The sequence below is a fragment of the Erinaceus europaeus genome, chromosome 12 (genome assembly GCF_950295315.1).
Source record: "Erinaceus europaeus chromosome 12, mEriEur2.1, whole genome shotgun sequence".
NCBI classification, from domain to species: Eukaryota; Metazoa; Chordata; class Mammalia; order Eulipotyphla; family Erinaceidae; genus Erinaceus; species Erinaceus europaeus.
Window position 1 is genome coordinate 48,479,686 of NC_080173.1, and position 15,634 is coordinate 48,495,319.

The 15,634-nt window shown below is 41.2% G+C and overlaps 2 protein-coding genes across 2 annotated transcripts in view; both read left to right on the forward strand.

Moving 5' to 3' along the window:
- The first annotated feature begins 862 nt into the window (after window positions 1–862).
- Window positions 863–15,634, forward strand: part of LOC103120624 (keratin-associated protein 4-7) — a 54,884-nt gene continuing 40,112 nt past the window's right edge. The window contains exon 1 of the mRNA XM_060203532.1: window positions 863–871. The gene's annotated coding sequence lies outside the window, so the exon portion shown is untranslated. The remainder of the gene's footprint in view (window positions 872–15,634) is intronic.
- LOC132541932 (keratin-associated protein 4-1-like) lies at window positions 3,133–4,286 on the forward strand. The gene has a single exon (XM_060203525.1). It carries the CDS (start codon window positions 3,198–3,200, stop codon window positions 3,981–3,983), a length of 786 nt encoding a protein of 261 aa, XP_060059508.1. The 5' UTR covers window positions 3,133–3,197; the 3' UTR covers window positions 3,984–4,286.

The following is a 15,634-nucleotide window of genomic DNA, read 5'->3' on the forward strand; positions in this document are numbered from 1 at the left end:
AAGCACTGCTCAGCTGGTAGTGCCAGGAATCAAACCTGGGAACTCTTACATATATATCCTGTGTGCTACTCCCACCTTAAGTCATGTGATCTAAACCCAGTTACATTCCATATATATGGAGCTCGTGCCTCTTCCATGTGTAATTTCACTACTTCTCAGCCAACTTTTTCTGTCAGGTTGAAACACACACACGGAGAGAGAGACATTACAACACTGGATACTCCTCTGGTGTCGCAGCACTTCCACTTGGTGTTAAATACAAATGTAGGCTGCAAGCACGGCACATCAGGCATCTCATTTGTTGATCCATCATCCTGGCTTTACCTTGCTACATTTCTTAACTTTTCTATATGCAGAACTGAGTAATGATGATTTTGCCACCAGCTATTTTGCTATGATACATTGAGGCCTGATTTTGTGGGTATAGATGTATACCCACATTTGCATCTATTTTAAGTATTGTCCAAATAGAAGGAGCTATGACTCCATGTCTCATACCAAAACAGGAAGTTAAATGGTTGGAGGGAGAATGACTGGAAGAATAGTCAGAGTGAAAACTACACACTGAAAGGTATAAGAAGAAATTAATGAAATGATTCTGAAACATCAAGGAAAACAAATGATGTTTTTAAGGATAAAGACATGATTAAGTAAAAATAGCACAAGTACCCACTTTAAACACCTAGAATAGCACTGCATTTCATAATCAGAATATCTGTTCATTTCTCTCTGAATAAAATAAGTAACAACAACATGAAAATTAACCTGGACATGTGGAACAATGACTGCTTTTGGGAGTGGAGAGAGAAGATTTCTACTGGCGAATCTCACTCTCTAGGAAACCCATCCAGAATCTCTACCCTCTGACACCATGGAAGGTTAGTCTTGTGGTTGGTTCTACTGGTTTTGATCAGGACTGTGGCCTCTGTATTGAGACCTGCTCCTGCCACATCTGCTCGGAGACCATCTGTTGCCACAAGGTCTGCTGTGAACCTTCTCCTTGTCAAACACTATCCCTCACCACCAGATCTGAATCTACCATCTTCATTCCAGAATGTCAGCCTTGCTATCTTTTTCTTTTTTATACCTGGCCTTTTTAGATCATCACTACATGTATTCATTTCACCGGTCACTTCACCGAGTAACTGTTTAAAAAGCAATGATTTGAACTAAGTACACATAAAACCTTTAAGTTTTATGCATATTGCTTTAGCATTCAGCCAGAAGGTCAGATGTCCGTACTACTTAATGTAGACAGATTCTTAATTCCATAATTGCCCTGTGTGATTTAATCTTCAGGAGAATGTGTGCCACACACAAATACATAAGACAAGGCAAAGTGAAAGAAAAAATGAAAATAGAGAATTTACATTCTTTTAAATGTAATTAATTATCAGTTAACGCCCCCAATCATTACAGTTATTTTAAATGAAAAGGTATCTTCTACACAGACCACCAACCTCTAAACAAATGGCCACAGAACTGTCCTTACTATGGCCAGAACCCTAAGTTCATAGAGTATATAACTACCTTGGACTTGTTAGTGACTTCTTATTGATCTATCAGTAATGTCTCCCTACTAATCCTTCTGTTGTCACAAGTGTTTTTGTGTACATTCAAATTAAGTGCAAAAAACCCATTCTCATATAGGGAAATATTAAATCTACAGTCATAGAAGAGGCATAGTTCAGTTTTAAAAAATAGATATTTATAGAAGAAAGATAGATAAGGGTAGAGAGAGTTTGAGAAGAATTATTATTATTATTTTAGATTCAACTGATATTTATATGTAGTCTTATGCCTACTATTTGCATACTTTTCATAAAAACTCAGAATTGTCATTCACAAAAAAAAATCTTAAGAGCACAAATCTTGTTTCCTTATTCAAATTCAATGAAATTCAACATCAATAACAGAAAAACTGTACAAGTGAGCATATTCTTACAATCTTCCTTTTATTCTTCCCTCCAATATGAATAATTTAGTCTTAGAAGAAATAAAGAGGATGCCTGCTTGGGACAGAGAGGATCTGCTTTGCCTCAAAAGTGACCTCATTCTGTTGATTTTATTAGACTAATTGTCAAGTTATAAAAACTTGTAAACATATTTCAAAGAGTGTGTTTCATGAGGGAATCATGACCTAATACTTGTAAACAAGGGAGTGTGTTTCTGACATCAGGGACAGCTTTCTTCATAACTACAGTATAAATCAATCTAGGTCTTTGTTCCTAAAACTGTTCTGCAAAGAATGGCCTATTGTTTTTTTTTTTTTATCTTGGAGCAGAAGCATATATCTACTGACTGAATATGTTCCTGGATGTGAAGTCAGTCAAAGTACACACTCATTACCATATTAAGATGAAGTGAAATTACCATTTAAAAAATTGTCCCACCACCTGTTTCTGGGAAAGTTTGTTTTTATAAAAGCCATCAATTTATTAAAATTTAAAGTTATATCTTATCTTTTGTTCCAATGTATTCATTGTTGTATTTCCAATGTATCACACAGAACCTGGCACAACATATTAGTAGATGGTTAGATGAATGGATAAATTATTCAATTAAAAATTAAACTAGGAGCTGGGAGATAGGTCACCCAGTAAAACATATTTTACCTTGGACAAGGACCAAGTTTTGAGTATCTGACACCACGTGGAAGCACCCTGCAATGGTTCCATCTTAGAAAAGTCATCTCACTTCAAATATTTCAAGGAAATTTTTCCAAATGTTCTACTATTTTCACAGTTTATTTTTCTCAGAAGAGTGATCTGTCTCATTTGGGGGACTGTGAGGGAATGTTGTATGACACAAAGCTTTAAGGATGACTCACAATGGCAAGCTTGAAATGATGTATCGCATAGCTACTAATATGATGAGGTAGCTTAAATTTTTTTTAAATTAGATGATACACACAAGAAAGAGACAAGAGGTGATTCAGGAAGCAAGGCTGAACTGGATGAATCCTAATACAAAAATAGGAAAATAACTTGTAATACAACTTTTTATATGGATTCCCCCATAATTAACTTATTTGATAATTGCCTAACTATTGGAGACAAACAATAATAAGGAAATAGTCCTTTACATGGTAACAGCACCTCAGTTGAGTATAAAAGTGACCATGGAACAAGGAGACTTCCACATTTGGGAAGATCATTCTCCTGGAACCTCACCTAGAATCTTAACCCTCTGACACCATGGTCAACTCCCGTTCTGGCTCTGTCTGTTCTGACCATTGTGGTCAAGGACTCTGTGAAGAGAACTGTCGCCCAACCTGCTGCCAGACTACGTGCTGTCAAACCACCTGTTGTCGTCCCAGCTGTGGTATATCCTCTGGCTGTGGCGTGACCTCTGGCTGTGGCGGGTCCTCCAGCTGTTGCCGTCCCATTATCTGCCAGATCACCTGCCGCCCCACCTGTGGTGTGTCCTCTGGTTGTGGTGGGTCCTCCAGTTGCTGCCGCCCTGTCTGCTGCCAAACCACCTGCCGCCCCACTTGTGGTGTGTTCTCTGGCTGTGGTAGGTCCTCCAGCTGCTGCCATCCCATTAGCTGTCAGACCACCTGCCGCCCCACCTGTGGTGTGTCCTCTGGTTGTGGTGGGTCCTCCAGCTGCTGCCATCCAATTATCTGCCAGACCACCTGCCGCCCCACCTGTGGTGTGTCCTCTGGTTGTGGTGGGTCCTCCAGCTGCTGCCATCCCATTAGCTGCCAGACCACCTGCCGCCCCACCTGTGGTGTGTCCTCTGGTTGTGGTGGGTCCTCCAGCTGCTGCCATCCCATTAGCTGCCAGACCACCTGCCGCCCCACCTGTGGTGTGTCCTCTGGTTGTGGTGGGTCCTCCAGCTGCTGCCGTCCCATTAGCTGCCAGACCACCTGCCACCCCACCTGTGGTGTGTCCTCCAGTTGCTGTCGCCCCATCTGCCTCCAGACCACCTGTTTTGGTACAACTTGCAGCCGCCCCTCCTGCGATGAACCATCTTGTTAAGCCTCATATCTGACTATCAACCATGAAACAGCTGCTATCACATCATTGTGAACATGCCACTCATTTTTAACTTTTCCAGGTCTTTAGATGACCACCAACTTTATTATCCTGTGACACCACTAAACTACTAGCAAAAGACAGCCTAGCTACACTACCACTTGTGTCGCCCAGATATCTTCTTGAATTCAGGGTCCAGATGGATGATAAAGTTGGACTAGCTCCTGAATCTCTGACTGTTATGCTTTCTTTGATCTTCATAATTGTATGATCACCAGTTTTCAATAAATGCATCTTGATACAAAATTTCTTGTAATCTTCTATATTTATATTTGAAAGCTTTTTTCCCCTAAATTCATTTTTCTTGTGATACAGAACAGTTTGGACTTTTGTGGCTAAGAAAAGTAACTAATTAGCCAGCTATCACTCAGACTTTATATTGTATAAACAACCATCTATTTCTCTTTCTATAATTATATATTGTTTTCTGTTTGGAACATCCCCCCTCTAGGCTGAATTCTTCAAATAGAAAGAGAGAGAAAGTGAGAGGGAGAGATGCCATACCACTGAAACGTTCCCTAGTGCTTATGTGGTGTACCAGGGACTCAAACCTGGATCACAGACATTCCAAAGCGGACACCCTCCCAAATGAATTATCTTGCTGATCCCATCTCCTTTGTATATATATTTTTTAAAAGTCCATCTTACTTAGCAAGCAATAGTCAATAAAGAGATGAATCTCCTAACATGCTCATTACACTGTTTGATGGTGAGGATCATTTCAAGATGTGTGAGGTCTATTTGTTTCATAAAGGATGGAGCTCACGATTTCATTTCAAAGATAAATTCAAGGTGGGTAGAGCATGCTAGATAATACTGATCAGTATTCAGGGAAGCATCTGCCTTCAAAAGGGTAATAGAAAAGGAATGTTTGTTATAAACAGAGTAAGTTGTTAGTAAATGTGGGAGAAAGGTTCAGGTTACAACCTGTGTAATTTAGGAAGACAGGGGAACAAGAGAGGTTTTACATTCTTCTGATGATGTGAGTGCAGTGAGTCAAAACATCAGTTGCTTTTGAGCAAGTGCATCAGGGCCTCAACCTTGCTGGCCTCTCCCCAAACTCTTTCATGTTAATGATGTTACATTAAAAGAGTCATTATCATGGTCCAGGAGGTGGTGCAGTGGTAAAGCTTTGGACTCTCAAGCATGAGGTCCCAAGTTTGATCCCTGGCAGCACATGTGCCAGAGTGATGTCTAGTTCTTTCCCTATAAAATTTTGAAAGTATATAGATGTTCCTAGAGGGGAAAATCATATCAATTTTAGAAATTCTCACAATTAAGGAGCATGGGTGGTAGGGAAGATGGCATAATACCTGAGGCACTGAAATCTCAGATTCAATCCCTGTACAACAATAAGCCAGAACTGATGCTCCAACTGAAAACATATACCATAAAACAATTAAATTCATATAATACCACTAAGAATGAAAGAAGAATGTTAGCTAAGAGCACAGGTGCCATAAAAAGCCACTGAGAGGGACCAGAGGGTGGTGCACTTGGTTGAGTGCACACATTACAGTGCTCAAGGACTCAGGTTCAAACCCTTGGTCCTCAAGGCTGGAGTAGTGCAGATGAAGAGTTGGAGGAGGGTCTCCATTTTATAGGTAGCTAGTAGGTATATTTTAGTTCTTATTTAACCTTTCAGAATCTCCTCATTTCTCCCTGTAGATTCAAATTACCTGATAAGGGTGTATGATCAAAGGAAGCCTTAAACACTTTTGGTGGGGATGTAAACTAATACAGGACCCATGGAAAACATTCTAGAATTTCCTCAAATTACTAAGAATAGGCCTACCTTAGGATCCAGTAGTCCCATTCCTCTAACTGAGCAGAGCTTGCTTCTCCTCAGCCCTGCCACCCCCACCCCTCCCCAGACCTGGAAACTAACATTCAAACTTCCACAGAGGAAAACAATGGAAGGTGTTGGACTTGAGATGAGCAAGACTCAGGTCTGGGAACTGAATGGAGCTTCCACCCCACCTAGGCACCTAGAAAACAACAGGTGCTACACAGAAGCACTTCACAGGAACTTGCCCAGCAACAGCTCTTCCCTCAACCCCCACCCCCACCCCATGCACACACACAACCTGCAGGCTTGGAAATGGACATTTACAATAAACAAACAAACAAAAAAACCCAAACAAACAAAAAAACATACAAACAAATAAATGAAAAGTTCTTCCTGCCTCTAGGGGCACTAACCCCTGACACCTGAAAGCAATATAAATATGTTACCACCTAAAAGAAGAAAGGACAAGAAATATTTAACTATTTAGTTGTAGTACATGACCTTTCTGACCTCCAGGCTCAGGGACTGAGGGCTTTCTCTGCTTGCCCTTCCCCCCTGATAGGCTCTTAGATGTCATGTCCTCATCTGTTTGCTACCCACCTAATCTTAAATTAGCTTCCTTGGAGAGGCCTGTAAATGCCCTCAGGTCTAGAGTTCCCCAGGCTCAATTTCAAATTATGCTTGTCTTCCCAGACAGTGCTGCAAAACTTTTATTCCATAAAACCTGGCATTACTTCTTGGAGGAATCCCTTGCCAACACCCCATGTTTACTGCCCCCCCCCCCACCATAAATCCAAGCTGATTAGTGTTCTGGTGAAAAAAAAAGGAGAAAGATAGAAAGATAGAAAGAAAGAAAGAAAGAAAGAAAGAAAGAAAGAAAGAAAGAAAGGAAAGAAGGAAAGAAAGAAAGGAAAGTGAGAGACCAAAGTCACAGCCTTCCTCTGTGAGTGAGCAGGCACTCTCCCATCCTCATTATCTCTGCTTACCTTCATAGTGGAACTTTTCTATGCAAAAGATGGGGGTGGGGCAGCGAAACTTTGCTTTACTAATGAAATGAGAAATCTATAGGCTCCTGGTGGATACCCACTTCTACACTCCAGCATCCCAGTGGTGGGCTCTGTTGGTAGCCAACCTACTCTCACCTTTATTGTCAGCACCTTGATGAACATTGTTTCTAACCAATCAGCTTGTGACGTGCTCAGTTTGAAACTGATAAAAACTCTGCAGAGGATATGAACAAAACATTCACTACAGAGGAGATCCAAAAGGCTAACAAACATATGAAAAACTGGTCTAGGTCACTGATTGTCAGAGAAATGCAAATTAAGACAACACTAAGATGCCACCTCACTCCTGTAAGAATGGCATACATCAAAAAGGACAGCAGCAACAAATGCTGGAGAGGTTGTAGGGACAGAGGAACCCTTTTACATTGCTGACAGGAATGTAAATTGGTCCAGCCTCTGTGGAGAGCAGTCTGGAAAACTCTCAGAAGGCTAGACATGGACCTTCCATATGATCCAGTAATTCCTCTCCTGGGGTTATACCCCAAGGACTCCATAACACCCAACCAAAAAGAGGTGTGTACTCCTATGTTCATAGCAGCACAATTCATAATAGCTAAAACCTGGAAGCAACCCAGGTGCCCAACAACAGATGAGTGGCTGAGAAAGCTGTGGTATATATACACAATGGAATACTATGCAGCTATCAAGAACAATGAACCCACCTTCTCTGACCCATCTTGGACAGAGCTAGAAGGAATTATGTTAAGTGAGCTAAGTCAGAAAGATAAAGATGAGTATGGGATGATCCCACTCATCAACAGAAGTTGAGTAAGAAGATCTGAAAGGGAAACTAAAAGCAGGACCTGACCAAATTGTAAGTAGGGCACCAAAGTAAAAACCCTGTGGTGAGGAGTAGACATGCAGCTTCCTGGGCCAGTGGGGGGTGGGAGTGGGTGGGAGGGATGGGTCACAGTCTTTTGGTGGTGGGAATGGTGCTTATGTACACTGCTAGTAAAATGTAGTCATATAAATCACTAGTTAATTAATACGAGGGGGAAAATTAATTGTATGTCTCGAAGTTTTTCAAAACACAAACTGAATCTTTTCAATATATAGGCTGTGTAATTGATATGCAGACTCTCTCAAAAGCCTAGACCAAGTAGATCAGAAGCAACCAATAGCACAGCTATATACAAGATACAGGGTACTGTACAGAAAACCCTAACAAAAGGACTTTTCAAAGTTAACCCAATTACCAATTTATGTGATGATAACATTAGCTATCCATTGTCTTTTTGAACCCTAAGACAGCAGGAACCTCACATCTCCACTATAGAGCCTCTACTTCCCCCAGTCCTGGAACCATTGGATAGGGCCCACTTTCCCGTATGCCTCTCCCAATCCATATCAAATAATATTGCATCTGCTGATCACAACCTAACCACAACGATTGCCACCTCAACATGCTTCACTTCAGACTGTGTCCAGAGACTTCACATGTGGAATGACAACCCTTCAGCTTTATTACTCGGGTGAGACCTTTCCTTTCATAGTATACTCTAATTCTATCTCAGGTGGTTCACTTTCTAACAAAGTCCCAAAACCTAGATATACACCAGTTTCTGTGAGAGAGAGCATATGTTAACACGTATCCGTAAACTACTGCAAAATATATACCTGAAAGCAGAAGTACACTAGAGTTTGCAGTGAGTACCCCCCTAATACTTCCTCTCCACTATTCCAAGCTTTGGGTCCATGATTGCTCAACAGTTTGTTTGGCTTCGTATGTTAACTCTCTTTTCAGTCACCAGGTTCCAGATGTCATCAGGATGCCGGCCAGGCTTCCCTAGACTGAAGACCCCACCAATGTTCCCTGGAGCTCCGCTTCCCCAGAGACCCACCCTACTAGGGAAAGAGAGAGGCAGACTAGGAGTATGGACCGACCAGTCAACGCCCATGTTCAGCGGAGAAGCAATTACAGAAGCCAGACCTTCCACCTTCTACAACCCACAATGACCCTGGGTCCATGCTCCCAGAGGGATAGAGAATGGGAAAGCTATCAGGGGAGGGGGTGGGATATGGAGACTGGGTGGTGGGTATTGTATGTAATTGTACCCCTCCTACCCTATGGTTTTGTTAATTAATCCTTTTTTTAAAAAAATAAAATAAAAAACTGTGCTGAGTGACAAGCCTGTGTAGGTTTGGTAGGAATCGGCCTATAGCCCATGAAGGTAATAAAGTATCTCCCTACCCTCCACGTGTTCTTGGTCTCAGTGTCGTCCTCATTTTCGTCCTTTGGATGTGCTGCACCCTGGAGCTGTAACACTCTGAGCAGTTCTGCGAATATTTCCATAACACTAGTAGCAAACAGACCTAACTTAGTGTGATTGATCAGTGAGGTTTGGATGAAAGAGTAATAGTTGTATTAATGAGTTCACCAACCCTCAAGGGCACTATCTATCAGCAGACATCCCCTGAGTTGTGGATAATGGTGGTACTTCTCCTCATATACTGAGACTCCATGTGCCTCAGGGAATAGTCATCTTCATCCAGCCACAAAGTGAATGGTCTTTTTAAAAATTTCTTTTTACTTCAGATGAAATTGGGCTTGTCCAGGATGGTATGCCTGTAGACTATTTACAACATCATTATCATCATCATCGTTATCTAGAGCATTGCTCAGCTCTAGTTTATGATGGTATCAGGGATTGAGCCTGGGGTTCTCTAGCCCCCAGCCTCTGGCATGAAAGCCTTTTGCATAACCATTATGCTATCTCCCCAGACTAATGAATGGTCTTCGACCTGCTCCCAAGTTACAAAGCCATTGGCCTTTCCTACTATTAAAAAAAAGAAGGAAAAGGAGTCGGAGTCGGAGTCGGAGGAGTCGGAGGAGTCGGAGGAGTTGGAGTCGGGTGGTAGAGCAGCGGGTTAAGCGCATGTGGCGCGAAGCACAAGGACCAGCTAAGGATTCTGGTTTGAGCCCAGCCTCCCCATCTGTAGGGGAATCGCTTTACAGGTGGTGAAGCAGGTCTGCAGGTGTCTTATCTTTCTCTCCCCCTCTCTGTCTTCCCCTCCTCTCTTCATTTCTCTCTGTCTTATCCAACAACTACGATATCAATAACTCCAAGAACAACAACAACAAAAAGGGCAACAAAAGGGAAAATAAATAAATAATCTTTAAAAAAGAAAAAGAAAGAAAACATTGATTCTTATGACACACTTTGAAGAACCCTCCCTAGACTCTCCTGGACACCCCTCATCTCACCGCCCTGAGAAGCAGACTTTCTAAATAGAGTGATAGGGTCAATGAAAATCACTGAGTACAAAGGAAAATATTCAGGAGGCCAGGCGGTAGGTAGCATGTTAGCATGTATAAGGATCTGAATTCAAATCACCCACCCATGTCCTCCCCACCTGCAGGGAGGATGCTTCAAGAATGGTGAAGCAAGTCTGCAGCTATCTATCTTTCTCTCTAATATATGTCCTTTCTCTCTCAATTTCTTTCTGTCATTTCAAAAAATAAAATTAAATAAAAAAGGTGGGTTCCTAATGCTGGAACCAAGCCCCAGCAATAACCCTGGTGGCAATAAATAAATAAATAAATTTAATTAAATTTAAAAATAAACAAAATATTCCAAAAATGTTTTGCTTGGTATTCACTTCCCCAACTCATTAATTACTAGCCCTCATCCAGGGCCATTCCTCCTCTAATTGCTCAAGAGTCATTCACTGCAATGGGCCTTCAGTCCACAAGCCCTCATTCTTTCATTCCAGCAGGGATCACTTCATTCCCATTGAATTCCACCAGCCAGGGTCAGATCTGTCTGTATCCTGAACCTATGAGATTCACAGCTTAGACCTGGGTAGAGTCTAACTAGTGATATTCAATCATTCATGCTCCAGCTGCAGGGTTTACATACACATTTAACCATACCTGGGGGTGAGGGTTCACTCAACATGAAGTCATGCATGTGTTCCCTCTACGCCTTTAAAATTCCTTTTTCCTTCTTTTCTCTCTCTCTCTCTCTCTCTCTCTCTCTCTCTGTCTGTCTCTCTCTGTCTCTCTTTTCCCTTCAGGGTTATCATTGGGGATCAGTGCCTGTACTATGAATCCACTATTTCTGGAGGCCATGTTGCTCTTGTTGTTGTTATTGTTGTTGGATAGGACAGAGAGGAATCAAGAGAGGAGGGGAAGACAGAGAGGGGTAGAGAAAGACACCTGCTGATCTGCTTCACCACTTGTGAGGCTACCTTGCTGCAGGTGGGGAGTTGGGGGCTCCAACCTGGATCCTTACGCTGGTCCTTGCACTTTGCGACATGTGCACTTAACCAGCTGCACTAATGCCAAACCCCCTAAAATTATTTTTTTACTGGGAGTTTTAATAGAATTGTACTTCCTATATTTTTCAGCAGTTTTCCTTCTATATAGCATATTATCATAGACTATTGAATGTTTTCTTCACAAAACTTTCAGAAATTTCTGACCCCCCCCAAACAAATAGACGTACAAATGTTAATAACATGTATAGTGTAATGGTGATCATCTTCTCCTAACATTTACCCCTCTGAAGTAGAGACCAAAATTCTCAGTCCACCAAGGATCAGTCCACCAAGAGAACGTAACAGTCATCCACATTTATGTACCCAATGAAGTCATCAAACATTTACTAAAAAAGCTACGAAAATACCTCAATAGCAACATAATCATAGAAGACTTCAATACTCCCATTCTTTCCAATAGACAGATTATCTAAGCAGAGAGTTTGTAAAGAAACAAGACAATTAAATGAAGAGGTAAACTAGAACTTTAACTCTTAGAGAACATGTAGGAGCAGCCACTTCTGCTGACCAGATGAACGAGTAAAAATCTATAGTATGATAGGATTCTAGTTTTATAATTCTAATCAAATACAACAAAGATCAGTCAAGAAAATCTTTGACAACATAAAGCTTACCTAAAAACATGAATGTATTATTGTGGTCACAGTTATGAGTCACTTGAGACTCTTTCAGGCCAATTCCTATATGATCCTATGTACAACCTGAACATGGAAGACTGTGGGATCAGTGACTCACTTTCACTCTCAGGAAGTAAATTTGTTTTTATGAGTGTTATGTATTGGGGCAATAATCCATTATTTGACTGGCATATTGCCTGAGCCATCAGCAAAGGATTAGGATAAAGTGCTGAATGTCTCCTACACCCTTTGAATCTCTTGCAGTGTATTCAACAATAAAATCTCATTAATTTGGTCACATCCCTTTTGGGACTTGTATAGACTAATTTTTCCTGACCCACACCCATATGAGAATTGGCATCTTTTATGAAATGATTGTTTACAAGGCAAATTGATACAGTAAATATAATTATAGGAGATATATTTAATTCAATGTGGCCCTACATAGTGCTAATTACAGATGAAGTATATCATTTGACACTTAAACCTTGAACCTATTACCTAGAAATATTTTTAAAAGTGTGATTCTTAATTTTGTTTGACATATATTAGAAAGATAATAAAAAGTACTAGTTTTTTAAGTTCTAGCATCCAAATTAATCCAGTATACCTTCCTGGGGTTGGTTTGTTTGTTTTTAATAGTGGAATTTCAGTGTACTGCTTTTTTTGCAGACATTTTTATAGCTTGTTGTCTTGTTATAAATTAAAATGTTTCTCACACTTCTTAAATATTTTTTCAAACATCCAAAACTTTGATCATGTATCTATAGTGTGCCAAAGATGTCACTAGATTCTGGGAATTGAAAGAAGACTAATGTAGTTGCAGTTCTGTTAGGTGTGATGGGTTGAGTTAGTTGGGAAACCAATGAGGTGACACCAAATAAGTGCTTGGAATAATAAGAGTAGGCAGTATAAAATGACATATAACTAGATTTTCCTCTTTTTAAAAATGATAAAAAATATAGGGCAAGAGGGGTACAACTCCACACAATTCCCACCACCAGAACTCCGTATCCCATCCCCTTCCCTGATAGCTATGCTATTTTTTTTTTTTTTATCCCTCTGGGAGTATGGAACCAGGGTCATTATAGGGTGCAGAAGGTGGAAGGTCTGGCTTCTGTAATTGCTTACCCACTGAACATGGGCACTGGCAGGTCTATCCATACTCCCAGCCTGCCTCTCTCTTTCCCTAGAGGGGCTGGATTCTGGGGAAGCAGGACTCCAGGACACATTGGTGGGGTCGTCTGCCCAGGGAAGTCTGGTTGGCATCATGTTAGCATTTGGTACTTGGTGGCTGAAAAAATAGTTAACATATAAAGCCAAACAAATTGTGGACTAATCATGAACCTAAAGGCTAGAATAGTTCATATGAAGAGTTGGGGGGGGGTCTCCATTTTGTAGATAGTTACTAGGCATATTTTAGTTATATTCCAAAGAGCCCATGAGTATACTAGTTTTTTTTTTTTTTCTGAGCGTGATATGCAGGTGGATCCAAGTTATTGTCTGGGGAGATGATGTCATGGCTATAAAAGGACCAGAAAGCTGGATCAGGGAAAAGAGTAGCTCCCTAATATGGGAAAGGTGTATAAATACTGTTGACTGTAAACCCCATCCATTTGATGTGATCTGGGGCCCATATTCAGTTTAGAAGCCTATGTGACCTCTGCATCCCTCTATATCTGAGCTCACATTGTGTGGTTATGAGTAGGAACCTTCCAAGCTGTCCCAATTTCAGGACCCATCTTCCTCAAGTGGAAGGTAGAGTATGTTGTCCAGCCTTCCTTCAGAGAATGGAACATTCTCTACTGTTGTTGATCCAAGTTGAGAGCAAAGTCCTGTGGGAGCCCATAGAGGGGTCTATTGTGTTGCTCCTGATAAAGATGACCGGTAACAATGGAGAGAGGGATCTATTCGAGGTCTAGGCCTGTCATGTCTATTTGGGAACATCAGGAATCCCTGAATGGGGCCCAGCTGATGGGGTGGCCTGAGTGTGACTAAAGATTCATCATTAAAGTATGCCAGTCTCATGCCCTTATTCAGCTTTTGTAGTCCTTACTTAAACCTATCTTGGGAGTGAGGGAAATGTAATAGGAAGTAAGTGAGGAGGGTATCTAAGTCTAAGCAGACACTATTTCATTAGGAACTTTATGGTATCGTTTTAGGTCTTTCTACTTGCTTGCTGCATATACTGACTCACTGCAGGCTACTGAGTACTTTTGCTTTCAGGTATATTATTTTGCACTAATTTATGGATACATGTGAACATATGCTAGGTAGAAGATAGAAACTAGGCAGAATCTGACAAATTCTGCCCAGATATAGAGCAATGTGAGTGATTAGAGACAGGCTTGAAAGGGCGAGTTTGTGCTAAAGTGTTTAGGTTACAGTCAAAGGGTATCAAGGCAACAACAACCCAAATCTGGCAGTGACTCACAGAGCTACTGTGGATCCAGCTGCTGCAGGCCTACCTGTTATATCTCTAGTTGCCATAGGCCCACCTGCTGCTGCCCCACCTGCTTCATCTCTAGCCCTTTTCTCAACTCTGGCACCATTTTCTCAAACAATATTTTTGTCAAACTCCATGTTAGCTATCAAAGTCAAGCAAAAACTGTGAAAGTCATATGCCACTAAGAACATAATTAAAATAGACTTCCAAGCTTCTTTCCACCCTAAAATGCTATTCTCACCTGATCTATTCCTACTTTTTGGTTCCTGTTCACTTTCTATCTTACTATCTTTCAGCCACCAAGTTGCAGACACTATCATGATTCTATCCTGACTTCCTTGGGCAGATGACCTCACCAATGAATGCTGGAACCTCATCTCTCCACTAGGGAAAGATAGAAACAGGCTGGGGGTATGGATCAACCTGCTGATACCCATGTCCAGTAAAGAAGCAATTACAGAATCCAGAACTCCCACTTTCTGGACCCCCAAAATAATTTTGATCCATATTCCCAGCAGGGGATAAGTGATAGGGGAAGATGACCAAAGGGCTTTGAACTCCAACACCAACTCCTTTAGGAGAGCAGAAGAAAAAGGAAGGACATTTGGAAGTAATAATAGGTGTAGGTATGATTTAGAAAGGAAGAGAATACAGGGCCACAGGGGAAAAATGGATATATGGGGGGGGGGTTGTGTGGTAATGCAACGGGATAAGAGCACATGATAGAAGTGCAAGGACCGGCTTAAGGATTCTGGTTCGAGCCTCCGCCTCCCCACCTGCAGGGGAGTTGCTTCACAGGTGGTGAAGCAGGTCTGTAAGTGTCTTTCTCTCCCCTTCTCTGTCTTCCCCTCCTTTCTTCATTTCTCTCTGTCCTATCCAACAATGATGACATCAACAACAACAATGACAATAATAGTAACTACAACAATAAAACAACAAGGGCAACAAAAGGGGGAAAAAGCAAATTAAAAAAAAAGAAGTGGGAGTGGGCGGGAGGGATGGGTCACAGTCCGTTGGTGGTGGGAATGGTGTTTATGTACACTCCTAGCAAAATGTAGACATATAAATCAGTAGTTAATTAATATGAGAGGGGGAAATCAATTGTATGTCTCAAAGTTTCTCAAAAGACAAACTGAATCTTTTTAATATATAGGCTATGTATTTAATATGCGGACTCTCTCAAAAGCCTAGACCAAGTAGATTAGAAGCTTCCAATAGCACAGCTATATACAAGATACTGGGTACTGTCCAACAAACCATAACAAAGGGACTTTTCAAAGTTAACCCAATTAACAAATAATGTGATGATAATATTAACTATTGATTGTCTTTTTGAACCCTAAGACAGCAGGAACCTCACATCTTCACTATAGAGCCCCTACTTCCCCCAGTCC

Excerpts from the sequence above, each read along its gene's own strand:
- LOC132541932 (XM_060203525.1), top strand. The coding sequence starts at position 3,198 with ATGGTCAACTCCCGTTCTGGCTCTGTCTGTTCTGACCATTGTGGTCAA.